At 43.1% G+C, this 19644-nt stretch overlaps 1 protein-coding gene across 4 annotated transcripts in view; it reads left to right on the forward strand.

Moving 5' to 3' along the window:
* Window positions 1-2914: 2914 nt before the first annotated feature.
* Window positions 2915-19644, forward strand: part of AGK (acylglycerol kinase) — a 38994-nt gene continuing 22264 nt past the window's right edge. Inside the window, exons 1-4 of one of the 4 annotated variants that reach the window (XM_083572382.1) lie at window positions 2923-3223; window positions 5433-5610; window positions 15586-15625; window positions 19153-19232. In XM_083572382.1, the coding sequence (XP_083428508.1) occupies window positions 5501-5610; window positions 15586-15625; window positions 19153-19232 (230 nt within the window). In that variant the 5' untranslated portion in view covers window positions 2923-3223; window positions 5433-5500. Of the gene's footprint in view, window positions 3224-4273; window positions 4529-5432; window positions 5611-15585; window positions 15626-15685; window positions 15859-19152; window positions 19233-19644 lie in introns of those variants that run through there. The other 3 variants (XM_083572384.1, XM_083572383.1, XM_083572381.1) reach the window with 3 other exon arrangements.

Below are 19644 nucleotides of genomic sequence, written 5' to 3' on the forward strand. Positions count from 1 at the left end.
TCGTTAATCACTCCCACTCAATATCTGAAACAAAAAACAGCAGAACAAGTTGGAAAGAAGTATCTGGAACATGGAGAGATACAGCAGGTAGGTTTTGCCTCCAGGGTGACCAGATGTCCAGAGCAAAAACACACACACACAACAACCTCCAAAACCCAACAACTAAAAATAAGCCAAGTAGTTTTGCCATGAGGGATTCAACAAGAAATGCTACATTGGGTCATATAAGCCTGGATGGGTAATAAGACAATAATGAAGTCTGTTGCAGCTGTTCATTAGTTTGAACGGATGTAGTGCACCTGGTAGGTTTGGACTAGTCTTATCTGCTGTAAAAAATATTAAGACATTGAAGTCATCCGAGATGCACCAGCTGAGGAGATGTCTGCTATGATCATTCTATTTGGAAGGTCCTGTTTCACAGATGACCTGTCTATTTACCATCCATCCCGACCCCCTGAGTTTGTTCAGCATCCCTCATCCCTGACGGATTCAGGGCACAGAAAAGGAAGTCCCCCTCCATGCAGTGCATAGCTAAACTACAGAGCTCGCTCTCACAGCAGGCAACACCCATTTCGGTGGTTTTAAAAGAGGATTGGATGAAAACATGGAGGAGAAGACTACCAATGGCTACTAGCCATGATGGCTTTGCTCTGCCTCCATGGTCAGAGGTGGCCATGATTCTGAATATGAGTTGATGGAAACTGCAGGGGTGGGGAGGGGCCTTCTGCTAAGGTTGACCACTGGGAGAAGGGGATAATAATAATAATAATAATAATAATAATAATAATAATAATAATATTGACCACTGGGAGAAGGGGATAATAATAATAATAATAATAATAATAATAATAATAATAATAATAATAATAATAATTTTATTTATACCCCGCCCTTCCCGGCCAGAGCCGGGCTCAGGGCGGCTAAAACCAATAAAATCACAATAAAAAACATGATGGGGGGGGGAATCAATTTAAAATACAGGTTAAAATGCAGCCTCATTTTAAAAGTAGCCGATAAATCAAGACCATAAGGGAAGGGAAACATAAGGGCCAGACTGTGCCTTGGCCAAAGGCCTGGTGGAACAGCTCTGTCTTGCAGGCCCTGCAGAAAGATGTCAAGTCCCGCAGGGCCCTAGTCTCTTGTGACAGAGTGTTCCACCATTTCGGGGCCAGTACTGAAAAGGCTCTGGCCCTAGTTGAGACCAATCTAACCACCTTGCGACCTGGGACCTCCAAAATGTTGTCATTTGTGGACCTTAAGGTCCTCCGCGGGGCATACCAGGAGAGGCGGTCCCGTATGTACGTGGGTCCTAGGCTGCATAGGGCTTTAAAGGGCTTTAAAGAATGCAGGACTAGATGGGCTGCTGCCCGGATCCAGCAGGCTCTTGTTTTAATATTTGTTGCAAACCACCCTGAGGAAAGATGAGAACACAAATATTTGTAATGAAATAAGCATATAAATTTATTAGCAGCAGCAGCAGGAGTAAGGATAGTAATAACATGATAGTGCAGATCGGGGTGGGAAACCTTAGGATTGTGGGATCCATTTTGCTTTTTACCTAAAACTTTAACAGCACCCAGCCAGAGCCACGTGCGAAAGACATACAGCCCTAGAATACAAGGTTGCCTCTGAACCCATTCTGAACCTAGGAGTTTTGTTTTGCGGAACCAGAACTGAGCTGATCTCCTCGTCCTTCCTTTTCTTACTGAAGTTCTCACCCTGGTCCAGAAGGATGATACGGTATATAGTTTTCACTCAGGTCCACATATGCAAATAAAGGATCGAAAGTGATGTTCAGTGATTGGATAGTTACAGAAAGTGGTTACTGTTGCGTTCTAGTGGAGCTCTATATATGCAGGTTGGCTGAACCCTTCAGTTCAGTTCTGTTCTGGCCTGTGTATAAACAAGAGCTGTTTGAAGAATCGCTTTGTCGTCTGATATGTTCACCCACAACTTAAAAGTTAGCCTCCTTCATCCCAGGTGAGGACGGGCAAGCCTTTTTGCAGTTGTTGCTGCTGCTCTTGTGAAACCATTGGAAAAGATTCGAAAACTTTCATTGAATATACAGGAAACAATTGTGTACAGCTGAAAACGTTGGCAGCATTGAGATAAATTCAACAATGTAAATAAGTTTGGATCAATGCAATAAGGGAACACTGAATGGTTTAGTTTTTGTAAAATATGCAGGGATTTATGATATGTTCATGGAAAGAGAAGGGAAGTCATATTTTAAGGATGTTAAAGTATATTTTAAATGGTAAAACAGAAAATTCAACACACATACACACACACACACACACACACACACACACACGGCTGGATTTAGGTTTGATGAGGCCCTAAGCTACTGAAGGTAATGGGGCCCTTTATATGTCCAGCTGTCCTTTGTCAACAACAAATTGTCGCTTTTTTGTGTTGAATATATGCTATATGGTAATTTATGGACCTAATAGGTATCTAAAGCAATTTGCACATAACAGAATACTGTATGTATTTTATCAAAGTAATGGTTGAACTGAAATACAATTAAGAAGTATTTTAGGAAGCAGGCTAGCAGGCGTTACTTACATCATAGGAGCCTACACAACACAAAACACTGTTGCTGTATGTAGGTTTTATTTTATTTTGTTTTTTATTTCTTTTTTTGGAAAATGTACATCCAGTCCCCCGCCCCTTTAAATTTCCTTTAAAAAATTTTGGGGCCCCCAAGCTATAGCTTGTTTAACTTATACGTAAATCCGGCACTGCACACACAAACGAATGAATGAATGAAACCATCGGGACCCCGCGATCAACCCCGAACCACCCACGGATCTACCAGGGACAAGATCCCGACGTGGGGAGCAAAAGAGGTTCCCAGGGCATTTCTTGTCGGGGTGGGTGGGTGTTTGCGTGCGCGCGTGCTGTACTTATGAACAGTCCTCTCTCCGCGCCGCCTCCGTTCGGGACGGCGCCTTTTCTCTGGGGGAAGCGGCCCGCGCGGAACCAAGGCGAGGCGGCTCTCTGTTTCCGCGGAAGGCGGCGGGAAAGGAGCCGCGCGGCGCCCGGAAGCGGGAGGCTTCTGCCCGGGAGAGGCTGCGAGAGGGAGACGGAGACCTCCTGCTTCTCTTTGCTTGCGGCAGCCTCGGCCCCGGCGGAGAAGGAGGAGCCAGAAGGGAGCGCGGGGGCCGCGGAGCGGAGGCAGGCTAGCCGGCAGGCGGCGAGAGGCGGCTCCACGCGTCAGGTGAGGCCGCACGTTTCAAAAGTCAGCGGAGGACCCGCGTTTCCCTCGTGTCCTGCCTTTCCTACGAAGAGCTCGGGGTGTTTGGGTGCGGGTGGGTGCAGGGCCGGATTTACGTATAAGCTAAAAAAGTTACAGCTTAGGGCCCCACTCTCTTGGGGGCGACCAAAAAATTTAGGTTTGTTAGGTTAAATGTTTGTATTTTATGTATTGTGAAAGATTGTATTGTTGTGTCTTATATTTTTTGTGTGTTTTTATTGTTGTATGTTTGGTTATATCTTTCTATTGTTAAACCTAATAAAATATTATTATAAAAAAAAAACCAAAAAATTTAAAGGAAGCGAAAAAACAATGCACAATTCCAAAATATGAGATAAAAAACAAATAAAGCAACAGTGGTAAATTGCTTTAGATACCTGTTAGGTCCACAGATTACCATATACAGTAGCATATATTCAACACAAAAACAGCGACAATTTGTTATTGACAAAGGAGAGCTGGACATATAAAGGGCCCCATTACTTCCAGTAGCTATGGGCCTCATCAAACCTAAATAATATTAATAAGAATAAGAATAAATTTTTATTTGTATCCCGCCCTCCCCAGCCAAGTCCGGGCTCAGAGCGGCTAATGTCATAAAATCCAGCCCTGGGTGTCCCCTTTTCTTTCAAAAAATGATATTGGCGAAGCTTACCGGAAGAATAAGAAATCAAGATAACATTTTGTTACAAAAGAATGTTAAAATGGTTTATTGAATATTTACAGATAAATGATAAACAAATAAAAGCATTGTCAGGATTATTGTAATAACCTGCAGTTTTATAAGAGTTTCATATTTAAAGAAGATGAATAAATTAGTAAATTAAGTTTATTTGGATATGCAGAAGATATTAAAAACAAATTTAAGGAACTGCAGAAAGGGAGGGGAGGAAGTCAAGTTTTGAAATGTCAAAATGATTGTTAAAATTAGTGAAATGCATAAACTTGAAAAGTATAATTAATGAAATGAAAACCACAAACAGAACAAAAAATGATCTTGGCAACAGCAACGCTGCCAGATAGGCAGGGCAGAACTGCCATGTCCGTGACTATTTCTGCAGAACCTTAAAGACAAGCCGGTTTATTGTGGTGCAAGACTTTGTGGACAGCAGTCTGTGTCATCATGGAATCGTGGAGTTGGAAGGGAAGCACGAGGGTCATCTAGTCCAGCCCCAGGCAGCATCGCCCATGGTCAGGGCAGATGAAACTCCCAACAACAGATGGAGAGCCACAGGTTGCCCACCCGCTGGCATAGACCATGTCAAGCATGTTGGTATAAAAGCAGCTTTCCTTGTTCCTAGGGTGCAATGATCAGAGGTTCAAAAAATGCAGAGCAGAAAATCTGCAGGTGGAATTGCTGCCTGACCATAATTTCAGCCTCATTGCTAGTTGCCACAGGGGCCCATCCGTAAAATACGTTGCATGTCAGAAAGCTAGGGGAAATGTGATGTCTATAAACAGAATAATAATACTTTAATTTTGGGGGGGGAAGTGTCAGTAATTTTAACTTTCCATAATGTGTGTGTGTTTTAAAGAAAACCAGTAGCCTCCAAGGGAGGAACATTCTCTTCACATAACCTCTCTTGTTGATACTGATTTGAAACAAACAAACAAAATGTTTCCTGTTTCAAGGGAAAGCCACTTGGCGCAGGCTCAGACAAATTTAGATATGGTGCCAAAAGGTTCTTTTATGTATGGATATATGTATATTTCCGAGTCATTTAGCCTGAACTGCTAGAATCTTTCAAAATGAAAGGTGGCAATCTCAAGTTTGTTAACACTAAACTTGATAGCTAAATGGAGCCTCAGTGTTTGGAGGAACACACAAACACGCAGAGAGAGAGAGAGAGGATTCCATATTTTTAATTTATTTTTTTTTAATTCAAATCCAGTACAGATATAAACTGGGACAAATATCTATAGTTAAAAGGCTTTTTGAGAAAAGCCAGGTTTTCAGTATTGGAGACAATAGAGATGGCACTTATCTGACATGTAATCCAAAGTGTAGAAGTAGCATCAAGTTAAACTCAGGGAGGCATTTTTCTCATCCTTTAATATTTCCTGCCATTATTTTATTAACAGGAAAGAAATAGATGTTTAGTGTTTAGTGAACATTGCAACCATTTCCTTGTCTCAGGTGATATTCATCTTTTATTTACGGTTTACCACACAGATGCTCTTCCATTCTGTTTCTTTGCATCGGAGTCCCCTATAAGGCCTGCTGCAGAGTAAAACATAAACATGGCCAAGGTTATCAAAATGTTTCACACACTCAGAAATCACTGGAAGAAGACCACCGCTGGGGCCTGCCTGCTCACCTGGGGAGGAAACTGGCTGTATGGAAAACACTGGTAATTATTTCATTGGATTGGATCCAAGCTAAGACAGTTTAACTTGAGTTCTGTTGTTTTCAAGGGGAACTAAATTCAACTACCTGGATTGAAAGCTTAATCTTTAAAATAATATTGGAAGTTTTGGAAGGGCATTTGGGTTTGTTCATTGTTGTTTTTTCCCTAAACCAGAGTCCAGGGCAAAATATAAGTGACACATATATACTGTTCTCCTGATTATTTTTGCTTTGCCTTACCATAGCCTTGGAAAGCTCTGTATTGGAGCAGTGACACAAGGTAGGGGTGCTTAGCCTTTCCAGTTATGGGCTGCTTTCCTGATCAAAAACACTTCCAGACAGTTTTTCTTCCATTGGTGGGGATGGTACATGAAAGGTCCCTTGTGTGAAGAGATCAGGGGAAATTTTGGGTTGCAAATGGGTTCAGGACCCCTGCACCTCTTCTTTGATAAAATGTGAATTCCCTTGCTACTGCAATGTACTAAAAACAAAGACCGTTGGGAGGCACTCCACAAGTTTGCAATTTTAAGGAAGAGGACATTTATATGTGCATAAATTTGAAAATTAGTTGTAAAATAGTTTTAGCACTTGATCAGCGGGTGGCTACAGACTGGTTTTGTGCATCTATAAGTTGTGAGATACACAATTATTTCATATTCATTTCTTTGGTACTGATATGGCAAATTGCTATAATGAAATTGATAGATGTGTTTTAGATTAAATGAAACTGTCATGGACAGGATTGAACAGTTTCCCCCTGGATGCTTTAACGGCATAATTTTTTCAGGTTTGCAAATAATAAAAAAACAAAAGCTCAGACAGTTTAATGACACACTTTTTATCTGCTGCTAAACATGCTATGCTATGTAAGTCTACAACATAATGTGTTTTAAAATGCTACTAAGTGGTTCTGCTGGTTTGCTTCAAACTTGCAGTGGTATTTTACTATGTTAGTAGATTATAAGGGGTTGGTTAACACGAAACTCTAAACCATGGTTTAGTATAAGGGTTGTCAGCCGTTTTAGAACTGTGGGCCCATTTGGATTTTTTAGGGAGTGCTATGGGTGTCACGTGGGTGGCGCTGTGGTCTAAACCACAGAGCCTAGGACTTGTGATCAGAAGGTTGGCGGTTCAAATCCCTGTGATGGGGTGAGCTCCTGTTGCTCGGTCCCTGCTCCTGCCAACCTAGCAGTTTGAAAGCACGTCAAAGTGCAAGTAGATAAACAGGTACTGCTCCGGCGGGAAAGTAAATGGTGTTTCCGTGCGCTGCTCTGGTTCGCCAGAAGTGGCTTAGTCATGTTGGCCACATGACCTGGAAGCTGTACGCCGGCTCCCTCGGCCAATAAAGCGAGATGAGCGACGCAACCCCAGAGTGGGCCACGACGGAATCTAATGGTCAGGGGTCCCTTTTCCTTTACTTTGGGTGTCACCACCTCTCATAACTTCTCTCCCCTCAACTGGATTGGGGCCACCCCACTCCCTGGAGAAACAGAGAGAGAAAGCATTCGGACATACTTCACTTTTCCAAAAGGATCTAGTTCCAGTGGAATTAATCAGCTTTTAAAATCATGTAGAGCTGAAACAGAAAGTGAAGAAGAGCATCAGTCATCCAACTTCGCCTTTAGTTCCAAGGGAGCAAAAACTCACCATCCTAACCACTGCATGACTGCTTGGAAGAAAGCGAGGAGGGGGAGGCTGAGATGCTGCATGAAGCCCATCGTGGCAGCCCCTGGCATAAACTATATTGGCCTCAGCTGATCTCTCCAATCTCCCTGCATTGAACTAGTCTGAATGGGGCCTCCAAATGCTTTTGACTGATTGTGTTTGGTAAGAGAGTCTGTGTACTGGTCCAGTAAACGCTTCCGCTGCGCCACCAGCAAGAGTTCTCTTCGCAGAGCATTAAGTCCAGTGCAGAGATTCTTGTTGCAGTACAAGCTTCAAAGTCTCAGCAGCAAAGAAATAACGACACAGGGAAGCCTGTCTTTCCAAAGACAGGTTTATTGCAGAAAGATAACAGAAACACCTCCGGAGCTTTCAGACATTTTTGCTTCACGCCCCCCAGGCAGAGAAAACAAACACTCTTTATATACTGAGCAAGCTCAACTTAATGAGCTTGACTACTTAAAGTCACATGACATTGCTAACTTGCCAGCGCCTTAGGTTTCACACCTTAACATTTGGAAGTCTCTCTGGGATCAAGAACTCTGGTATTGCAGCTTTTTCAATCACAGGGAGGCTTCATTTAAGCTCTTAGAAGCTCCCTTTGGACCCTGCCACTCAGTGAGGAAGACTGGGATGGATCAGGTAGGAAATGGGGTATTGGGGCTGGGATTGGCTTTTGCTGCCTGCCCTGTTCCCCAAAACACACAGTTTATGCCCTTATCACACACCCAAAACCCACTGAAATCAACCAAGCCAAACCACTTCAGGTTCAAACATACACTGGAAAAAATGCAGTAAGAAAATATGAATACTTTACATCTAGGTGAAAGGCAGATGCTCACAAACGGGGAAAGAGAAAAGAGAGAGACAAAGAAGATTTGGGTTCTTAAGTCTTCCATGTAGATTCTGGCAGGACTTGCTGTAGAAGAGCTTGGAAAACAGGAGGGCTTAATTGGCACCAGTTTCTTGAAAAGTGATCAAACAACAGAGCAGATGTGGTTTGCAAGTCAACAATGGTTTAAAATAATTTGGCTATATTTGCATTTCCCTGAAACTATATTAAATGTGCAAACAGGGATTAAAATTAAAGCTTCTTGCTACACGTTTTTAGAAATGAGTACAGTGGCTTAGGACCTTACGATGAATATTTCTTCCAGAGAAAGCAGAAATGGGAACAGTAATTGGGAAGGAATTTCTTGCATTTTCTTGTAATAATACTTACGCTCCTAATTTTCTGAATGAAATAAGGTGGTTGCTGCTTTTACAAACTGAAATGAACCAAGAAAACACACCCACACTATACATGCTAATGAGCTGGGACCCTCCTCACCCACCGGACAAAAAATTGCCCTGTCTTTGTCTAGGAATGCAGGGAGAGACAGAGGACAAAGCGGAGGTTTAAGCAAGGTTTTGGTAGAGTGAGAAGGGAGTTGAGAAAGGCTTTTGACTTTGTGTTGTACCCAAACTCCACTATTTCTCCTTGTTAAACATTTTTTTCTTTTCTGTTTAAAGACCCCCCAATGTTCATCCCTTCCTGGGGTATTCAGACCTCTCCCATTACCTTGCCACTACTTTTTCCCTTTCATAATAATAATACTAATAATTTTATTATTATTATTTATACCCCGCCCATCTGGCTGGGTTTCCCAGCCACTCTGGGCGGCTTCCAACAAAACATTAAAATACAATAGTTCAGTGTCTGTCCCTTCTGGCTTCCATGTCACGGGCTTTTTTTTTACCTTGCTACTACCTTACTATGAACCTTATTCAACCACCCAGACTTTATGCAAATCCAGGATTGTGATGCAGCGCACCCAATGGGGTGCTGCACGATGATGGCCTAGTGCAAATAATAGTACAGAGAGAAATGTAGAACCGTACATCTGAAATATTAAGCTTTTTGAATCTTGCTCAACAAGGTAGAGTAGACTATATGTACATAGCCTAGCAACTGAGTTTTGGTCGTTGCTGATACTGGAGGCTGAATTACTATGCTTGAGGCACTCTTGACTAGACTTATATAGTGTCCTTTTATAGCAGATTAAAGGTTTAGTGAAATCTTGTCCCTTTTTTCCTGACATAGTTGGAGCTTCTGATGCAAAGGGTGCTGCTTTAGCTCAACATTGCTTCAGATTAGCCTTTGACTTCCTGGAATTAGCTGTCTCAGGCATTGCTTGTTCATTTGCCACTGAGGAGGACTTCTTCTGGGGGGAGTGCAGCGATCTGGTGCCAAAACCGGCTCCAATTAGCTCTTACTTATTCTTGAATAGCAAAACCCTGGGCTTTGGCTGTGGAATTTGAAGGTCTTATTATTTTGAGCAGCATTACAGGCATACGGTGCCTGCTGTCTTATACAATTCAAAAAATGAAAATTCCTGGAGCTGCTATTTGCCCCATGATACCTGCAAGTTTTCCTCATGGGGCAAATAGCAGCTTCACTGGGGAGAGGATTTTAATGGAGGACTACGGTCTGATGCAAAAGGGTTACATCCCAGTGCCGTGATCCCAGTCTTCTTTGGCCCCTCTCTGGGTGACATCTGATTATTTTTTAAATCACAGGAGATGCTCAGCATGGGTCTCCTGAATCGCATACAGTAGTGGCCCACTTTTCTAAATAAAAATTGAAGGCACACTGGAGGAATCGCAGGCATTCAACGTGAGGCAACCAGTGCATCTCAGCACCAAGTATGACTGAATTATTCCTCATGCAGCAGTACAACAGAATTGCTTGACCTGACAGGTGACTGATTGGAAAGTGGCAGGAACCTTTACTTTTATAAGCACGCCCTAGTTTATAGTTTGGGAATTGCCAAATTAAAAGAGTGTCTGTTACGATGCTTTTGCAATCCCTTAGTAATACTGGGCAGCAGTTTGCTGAAGACAACCTACTAGTGGCAAGAGAAATGCATGCTGTTCTAGTGTATCTGCATCTAGGTTGGAGAACAAAAATGTACCATGCATTTGATTACGTATTGCTGTAGCAATGCTGTCACAGCAGCAGGGGTCCCAAAGAAAGGCATCCTGATTGCCTTGGGATGCAGGCATGTTTGTAATAATTGGTTGGTGTTTTGCTGGATGTATGTATATTGAGAAGGGACGCGGGTGGTGCTGTGGGTTAAACCACAGAGCCTAGGACTTGCCGATCAGAAGGTCGGCGGTTCGAATCCCCGGACAGGGTGAGCTCCCGTTGCACGGTCCCTGCTCCTGCCAACCTAGCAGTTAGAAAGCACATCAAAGTGCAAGTAGATGAATAGGTACTGCTCCGGCGGAAAGGTAAACAGCGTTTCTGTGCTCTGCTCTGCTTTGCGAGATGCAGCTTAGTCATGCTGGCCACATGACCCGGAAGCTGTATGCCGGCTCCCTCGGCCAATAAAGCGAGATGAGCGTCACAACCCCAGAGTCGGTCACGACTGCACCTAATGGTCAGGGATCCCTTACCTTTACCTTTATGTATATTGAGGGTGGGACAATCTAGAACATCTGGAATCTAGAAATTGCCAGGAAATCCAATCTGCAAAGGAAATCTCTCTCTCTCTCTCTCTCTCTCTCTCTCTCTCTCTCTCTCACACACACACACACACACACACACAGAGAGAGAGAGAGAGAGAGCGCACATGTAATCAAGAAACAACCCTACATGCAGATTTACTGGCATAATAGTGATAATGAGCTGACTTTTTACTAGAATAACCTAGCATCATTGTTGATGGGTGAGGGCAGTGCCTGATAAAGGGCAATTGCCTGCTATAAAGGAATGTGTCTAAGTGGGACTGAAATCACTTATTTCTGTGTGCACAGTCTCGCAGACTGGCTAAGTAACCTTCTAGTAGCCATTAGATTTCAGGACTCGGAGTTGGGGTCAGCAATGCCTATATTTATGCTTGCTTCTGTACCCTTTAATACCTGCCTGAGTCCTACATTTCTAAATAAAAGCAGTTGTGTGGTGACACCAAAGGTCTCTTACTCAGAGGATACTTGCCATGTTTAGGCTGCCTTGGACATCCAGCCATTTGGGGGAAGGAATGGCTTGAAACAATAGGCTTGTGCACCAGCTTTTCTGTTTCTGATCACCCACAGCCTCTGCTATTTGTTCTTCTGTCCAGTGCACAGCAGTGTGGCTGTTTCATTTGGAATCACACTGGATTTTAAAAGGTTTAGGCACCATTCATCTTACAAAGGGGCCAACTCTTTATTAAGGGTTGGGCAGCTTTAGGTTCCACGGAGAAATATGCCCAGAAGAAGTCTACTGAAGTATTTCTTTTTCTGCTCTGCCTTGGTGATTGTGGTCTATCCTGGGCAGCTGAAAGAGGAATTGGATCTGTATTGATCCTGGTTTGGTTACCTAAGTAAACAGAGGAATCCTCCTGATTTATCTCTGCCAATTTTACCGGCTCACCAAGCCTGCCTAGTTATTTGGAAAATAATTGTGAAATTGGATAGCAGAGAAGCAGCATTTCATTAGCTGGAAATAGCTGAGCTTTGAATTTGTTTTTTGCCCTATGCGTAGCAGCGATTGCAAGCCCTGAAGAAAAGCTGTGGCTGTAATTGCTTCACACTTTACCTGTGATTATTGTCATTGTGATAGCAGAAGCCCATTGGCTTTTCGAGGTGATGATAGCTCAGCCAGCTGGTAAATTCACAATCATGTTAGCTGCCCTCACTTTGCTGCTAATTGGGAGCTTATTGCATTAGATGCCATTCCTCTTAGTATATAATAGAGAAGATTTTCCAGACACTGTCCTGGTTCTCTCTTGGATGCCAAGGGAAAACCTTATTTGCCCAGATCCGTTAAGCTCATGCTTTAATTGTGTTTATTTTTATGATGGACTTACCCTAACTACTCCAATTTGCTACTCATGTAGTTATCGTATGTGTGATTGCTTTTTATGTCTATATGCCGCTATGAGAGCTAGGCTGAAGAGTGGCTAATATATCAATAAATAAAATAATAGTAAATGAATTGACTAGATTGGTTGGAAGTGCAAAATCCATGCAAGCAGGAACATTTATAGCCCCTTCCTTCCTGCATGGATGGGGATTGTCTTCATGTCCTGTTTCTGAGCTTCCCATAGACATCTGGTCGACCAGCCACAGTATGGAACAGGATCCTGGAATCCAACAAGGCTATTATTATGGTCTTCATAAGACGGGGCACCCAAAGCTGATGGCTGAGTTTTTGGATCTCTGGATCTGGACCAGAACTACACAATTGTAACTGGAGTTTCCAAAGGCAGAGAACCCTTTTGCGATGTTTTGTGTGTACAATCCTATTTCCCTTCATGGATTTCCTTTCATATGGATTGGTGTAATTTGGATGCAATCCAAATAAATCAGGTGATTTTGTGTGTGTGTGTGTGTGTGTGTGTGTGTGTGTACTCCAGGTGACTTATTTAGTAAGACTAATGGAAATAAATGGGACTCAAGAGCCCTCGCTTTCAGCAGGCTGTGCCTGCCACTTGCAGACCTGCAAGACGAAGTTGAAATAATTAACATCCCTGAGCCCACCCATTCTTCACAACCTTGTCTCAAAGGTCAGTGCTGTGACTTCTAACCTTGAGACTGGTGCTAGTCCAATTTCAGCATCCTCTGTAATGCTTCTCTTTCTCCTGACATTGAGGAACACCAAACGATTATAGCAGGAAGTCCATGAAAACAATTGATGTGGATGCATTCATTGCATTCCTGTTGCCCTACCACTGTGCATCATCTTAAAACAAGACTTACTTTCCTTAGGCTGTGCTAGCTGATCAGATACTTAGCAGGTTCGATGGGGAATCTTCTAATAAGAATGGTCTCTCTCGTGTTTGCTTCAAAGCTTTCACATGCTGGGGGTAGGGAGAGGTGCTGAGAATTTTGCCCTTATAATAAATGCATGTTTGTTTGCGGTGCCTCTCTGTACATGGGTAGATAAGATGGAGTAGGGCTGTCCAATTCATTTCGGCACTAGAGTTGGTTTTTAAGTAGTACTTAGTAAAAATTACTGCAATTAGTCAATAGCCTGCCATTCTTGTAAAAAAAGAAAGAAAAAATGTTCCTGTTGCTTAACACACATGATTTATTCCTTTGAATGTGAAGAGCAAACATTATGTTAAGGGGAGCACTACTGCCTCTAAGGAAAACTTTGATAAATATTCCAATTAGGCATGAATTGGAGTAATATATTATTTATGCGTTCTCTCGCTTAGGAAGCTTATTTCTGTTTGTCCCATTATTTTCACTAAAGGTTTCCTATTGACAGAGTTTCTCTCGCTGCTTAGTTTGAATTTCTCCAGATTGATTCTTCATCTAAAATCAATTTTCTGTAACGTGAGAAACGCTACCGTGGCAGTAAATGCTGGTAAGGCAGAACGAGTTACATGGCTTTAAAAAGTGGAATAAGCAGAGAAAGAGGGGGAAAGTCTGCAAGCGAGTTGTTCTGGAATGAGCCCCGTAAACTGCTGCGTATTAATAAAAATGTGCAGCATATCATCAGAGTGGAATTGAAAGGAGTGCTGCCTGGCCCTTTTGGCACGAAGAGCCAAGGAGAGCACTGCCCTGCTGTAAACCGAGTGAGTTCTCATTTGCCCTCTGGCCTCCTCCTCTCTGACCCCAGCCACTCGGAGCTGCAGGCAGGCAGACAGGCACCTCTTGGGCTTTTACCAGCTTGGCCCTTAATCCTTGAGAGATGAAAGCCACAAACCCAGAACGCTTCAGGCTGCACAAATCAGAACAGGGATGCCACTTCCGCAGAGAGAGGTGCTTCCAAAAGTTGACTTTCCTCTATCTCCGTTCTTCACCCTTGAACTGCATAGCACTTCAAGCCCCATTTTAATGACCACGTGGAGAGTTATCTTTGGAAAAGATGGCTAAGTGGAGCAAAGAGAAGCAGCAAGTTTCCATTTATTTGTTTAATACGTTTATATCCACCAGCTGTTGAAGGTTCCCAGGGAAAACAAGAAATACAAAGTGGACTAGAATATAGAAGCACATTAAAGTGCAGTGGGCCAATTTTTAGGATGCTCATATGCCTCCCTATTGCAGCCTAAGACAGCCTAAGATGAAAAGAGCAGGACTCTTTGCTTTATTTCAGCTCAAACCTCATTGCTTATCTCCACAGGTTGCCCCTCAGGTTTCACTTTTCTGGGGGAGAAATTCACTTTATAGCTGGTTGTGTCAGTCTAAGCCAGGTGTGGGGAATTATCACTGTGTTTCTCAAACGTGGGTCCCTGGCTGTTGGTGGACTACAGCTCCCATCATCCCTAGCTAGCAGGACCAGTGGTGATGGGGCTCGTAGTCCACCAATAGCTGAGAAACATAGCAGAGATGTGGTTGAGGAAAACATCAGAAGGCTACAGTGGTACCTCGGGTTAAGTACTTAATTCGTTCCGGAGGTCCGTACTTAACCTGAAACTGTTCTTAACCTGAAGCACCACTTTAGCTAATGGGGCCTCCCACTGATGCCGCGCCACCGGAGCCCAATTTCTGTTCTTATCCTGAAGCAAAGTTCTTAACCTGAAGCTCTATTTCTGGGTTAGCGGAGTGTGTAACCTGAAGCGTATGTAGCCTGAAGCGTACGTAACCCGAGGTACCACTGTATTCTCTTGTAGGCAACCTTCTGGGGACCCCATGTCACTGGTGGGCAGGGCCAGAGGTCTTTACTGATTCCCTGCCATGACACCATCTTGCCATGTCAGGTGTTTTTTTCACTTATGCCTGAGACTTACCGAGTGGGCACATTTTATATTATGGCAACGCAAAAAATAGTCAGGTCCTTGCCACCAAGGAACATACAATTTACACAATGAGGGAAAACAGCAAACAGGATGGGGAGACGAGCAGGGAGGGAAGGATATTGGCAAATGCAGGTGTACGTTCTTGGTAATTTGATGACTATATGCACTTCATTGGTAGTGCTGCAGCTAGCATGGTGCTTCTGTCAGAAAAAGGAATAATTTGGCCACTGATTTGCTAGCAGGCTGGGCAGTTGGTTAATTCCACTCACCAGTTAGACCGGAAGAATTTTGGTCAGTTACTTCCTGTTTATACAATGATGCAGTTCAGTTTGGTCAATTAAGTAATCTCGTTGCGGGTGGGATCTGGCTCTTGGTAATGAAGACATGGTCCAAGAAGTGACGAAAGCTAAGGTGGCATCAAAACGGTGACATTTAAATAGTTACGTGTTTTTGACAAGTAGCCCCTTTGGAAAGTTTGGTCTGTGTTTTGTGTGCCAAAGCAGTAGAAGTAGGTATTTTTAAATGTGTGTTTCCATCTATTTATCCCTCCCCTCAACTTGCGCTATCTAAAACACTGTTCTTTTTCTTCTTCCTCCTCCTGATAGCGATAACCTGCTAAGGAGAGCTGCATGCCAAGAAGCCCAGGTAATACCATTTAACAAGATCAAATTAGATTAAAATCCTCTCCTTATCTCTCTTGTGCAGGATTCTGGAGATTCTCCCAGCAGGTCTCCTCTACGTGACTAGCCTGCCAAAGGGACTCTCTGTATTCTTCTGCTCAAATACCAGAAGACACTTTCCCCCTTTGCACCTAATTACGCCTCAGTTCAGTGCCATCACAAATTATTCATGAGCATCACGAAAGTGGAATATATTCAGTAAGAGTTTGGGAAACTTGATTACCTGTATTGCTTTTGTTAGGTAAACTTGTGGGCCAGCAGTGACAGGACTGAAAATTCTGGAGATTGAAATCACATTTCATCAACTGGCAGAATGGAGAGCAACTAGCATGTAGCTTTTCTTATTCTGATTGGACCTGGTACTCTGGTACCTATACAAAAAGGCAGGACCAAAAAGTTCCAACGAAGCAGGAGAAACCAAATTGATTTTATTATTATTGGAGGGCACTCTTTGTAGTCCCAAATGCTCTTGAGGTTCGGCTGGCCCTGAGGGAACAAGCCTTTAATATGTCAGGCTCTGACTTGTGGATCTCCTTTCCAGTAGAGGTTTGGCAGAACCATCCTGCTCATTTAGACGTCTTCTAAAAACTATATTAATTTGACAGGCCTTTCAAACCTAAGATTCTTTTCCAACCAGCTCTTAGTGATGTATTTGATACTTTTATTGTAATACTGTGTTCTTAATCTATTACTGCCTTATGATATTTATGCAAAAGTGCAGTTTAAAAAAAAAATGAAAAAGCAAACAGATACCAGAAATCATGTTTCCCCCTCCTAGTTATAAATTTTCATAAACACCCAATTGTGCCTTTTATGTGGATACCCCCCCATTTTTTATTTGTAGTATCTCTGGCCAAAGATTTATGGCCATGTCATTGGCCATTGGGAAATAAAATACCGGATTCTGCCTGAAATTTGTGTCTTTTGTATTTTGCTGAACTGAATATGCTCATCCAAATAGATGTGCATATTCATTTTGGCAAACACAAACTTTTAAAATACTCCTTATTATGTTCCCAGTAGTATATTGCAGCACGGTAACATGGAAACTGCCCTTCTTCATGGTCTGAAAATGAAACTTATACTTCAGGGGAGTTTATTAGGGCGTGAAATTCAAAGTGGTGAAATAGTTTTTATCACAAGGAGCAACGGAGGCCTGCTTTGCACATGCAAATCCACGCTTGATGTTGCAGTCATGCGAATAACACTTGAGAGGTGCCGTCACAGATGCAGCACCATGGTCATACTGGCTGCGTTTGCAGATCTCAATAAACCAGGGTTGCTGGCATATTAGGAATGAGTTCACGTTGCCTGATTGCTCCCACTTCGCTTCTCCCTTGGCTTGAGCAACAGAAACAAACCACCAAGCCATAGTGAAGCTTGACTTCCTGCCATGTCCAAACCTGGAATCTTGTTCTCCCTCACAAGCCGGGATCGCTTGTGTTCTAGCCGTGGTGGCTGTGTTCTGTCTCTATTGTCAGAACCAGTGTGTCTCTGAATACCAGTTGCTGGCAATCACAGATGGGGAGGGCACTGTTGCACTTAACTCTGCTTCTCCTTAACATCTGCAGGTGAGGCAGTAGATGTGCTGGACCGTTGTCTTGCCCTGGTAATGGACTGGATGAGAGCTGACAAACTGAAGCTCAATCCAGATAAGACAGGCACTGTTAGTGGGTGGTTCCTTAGTCTGGATGGATGGGAGACTGCCTGCTCTTGATGGGGTTACGATTCCTCTGAAGGAGCAGACACGCAGCTTGGTGATACTTCTAGATCCCTTGCTGTCACTTGAGGCTAAGGTGGCCTTGGTGGCCATGGAGTGCCTTCCATCAGCTTCGGCTGGTGGCCCAGCTGCTCCCCTATCTGGACAGGGATAGCCTAACTTCTGTTGTCTCTGCTCAGGTAACCTCTAGGTTACATTGCTGCAATGCATTATATGTAGGGCTGCCTTTGAAGATGGTTCAGAAACTTCAGCTGGTGCAGAATTTGGCAGCCAGGTTGCTTACCAGGGCAAGACAGTTTGAGCTGTATTTTGTATTCTTATTTTGTATTTTTCTGCCTTGGGATATTTAGTTGGAGGGCGGTATACAGATTTAATAAACGGTGATGGCGATGATGATGTTCTGCTTCCCATTGGCATCTGGTTGGCAACTGTGAGAACAGGATGCTGGCCTAGATCAGCCCTTGGCCTGATCCAGCTGGGTTTGTCTTCATGCCAGCCAGCCTTAAACCTTGGTTTGATGTTTGATTATGAATCCATGCTTCTTAATAAACCAGGATCCCAGATATGGACATCACAGGGAAGCCAAGCTTAACCCAGGCTTCTCATGGTTTGTGAATGTGTCTGTTATTTCACTTACCTTTGAGTCAAACAGGTTTAGGGAATATTCAGTTATTGTCTGCAATATTGTTTTAGTGTGTTTGTGGGGTGGGGGTGGGGAAGTAGTGTGAAGGATGGAATGATCAAACAGGAAATAAAATCAGTTTACAAGCGCCTACCCTGCAGCCAATGTTTTGGGTTAGTAAATGATTACAAAGGGTCTTGAAGTGGTTTGTTATTTTAGTCTTCCTCTTTAAAACTCGAAAGCATGAGAGCAGAGCCTGCATAAAAAGCAAGTCTGCCAACAGTATAATTTGTAGAAGAGACAGGTTGTTTGTTCAGAGCAAGCAAATATATCACTCCCCCATCAAGTAAATAATTAGATGTTTCTAACAGCTGTAACAGACCTCAGAATTATGAATGCAGACACTCTTTTTCCATGATTTCCCCCAAGAATGCAAAAGTAATAGAATTAATCACTGACTTTTCCCATCTGTTCTTTAGATAACATGCCAGTTTGATTTCCTCTGTCCTTTACCCCCATGAATCACTGTTTCTCGCATGCCTTCTGCCTTCTCGTTTCCACCGCGGTAAAATAAATAGAACAGAGTTGAGCATTAAATTCTAACAAATTTTTTAATCCTCTACTCTAATAGCCTCAGTGATGCTGATAATTGCTATGAATTGCTGCTTTGAAAATCTACAGAGCTCTCTTAAAACAATTGCTTCAGCTGCCTTGCTTTATATCTCTTCACCAAAAGTGTTGAGAATAAATTCATTGATTATTATTATTAGTTATATTTGCCTGGGGCCTATACTTGTCACACAGCTTGCATCAAAGTGGGACAGAGAGGCAGAGCAAGCTGTCAGTGTATAGGGCTCACATTGTTTTCAGTGGAACTAACTGCATGCAGATGTACCTTTGCCGTTCCCTTGCAAGTTGTCAATGTAAGCTGACTAGAGTTTGCAGAACATAAGGCTAAATTAGGCATCTAGGTGGCCTTTTGCTGGCTGCTGGCTGGGACGGAGCTCAGTAAAGCAGTCTTTGCTCCCCCCTCACTGAAGTCATTTGTGTGGGGGTGGGAGAGGGGCCCTGTAATCCCTGAAATTGTTCAGCACCAAAAACAGACAGATTTTTATGCTTTAATAATGAGAAGCTTTCTCTCCATTATTAGGTGTTTGGCAACCAGATTCTTCCTTCCAGCATGCAGATCAAGAAAGCAACAGTGTTTCTCAACCCTGCAGCTTGCAAAGGGTAAGATTCCCTTTCCCAGCCACCTGGCATCTTTTCATCTACAGTGGTTTTGCTTTCATCAGGGCAAGACATTCATGGGAACCAAAGCCTTACCTATCCTCCCCTGAACCTAATGTTATCAAACTTCTTCAGCTGATTGAGAAACCACAGTTAAATGGGCCTGCTTGCTAAATTTAACATGAACCCCAAATCATACAGTTCTTCTCACTCCCCTATCCCACTCCATATTCCGCATTAATGTCATCAGCATTTCCACTCTATGAATGAGATTAAGATGTTCCCAAATAGAGGGGCATGCTCCGATGTTGGGCATGCTGATTTAGTGCCCCTGAAGCCACACTGTGCCTATTTTCTGGTTTAGTGGTAGCAAATGGCTGTTGTGTGCAAAAGCTATTTCAAGGTCAAAGATTTA

Source organism: Podarcis filfolensis, assembly GCF_964270895.1.
Source record: "Podarcis filfolensis genome assembly, chromosome: 10".
NCBI lineage: Eukaryota > Metazoa > Chordata > Lepidosauria > Squamata > Lacertidae > Podarcis > Podarcis filfolensis.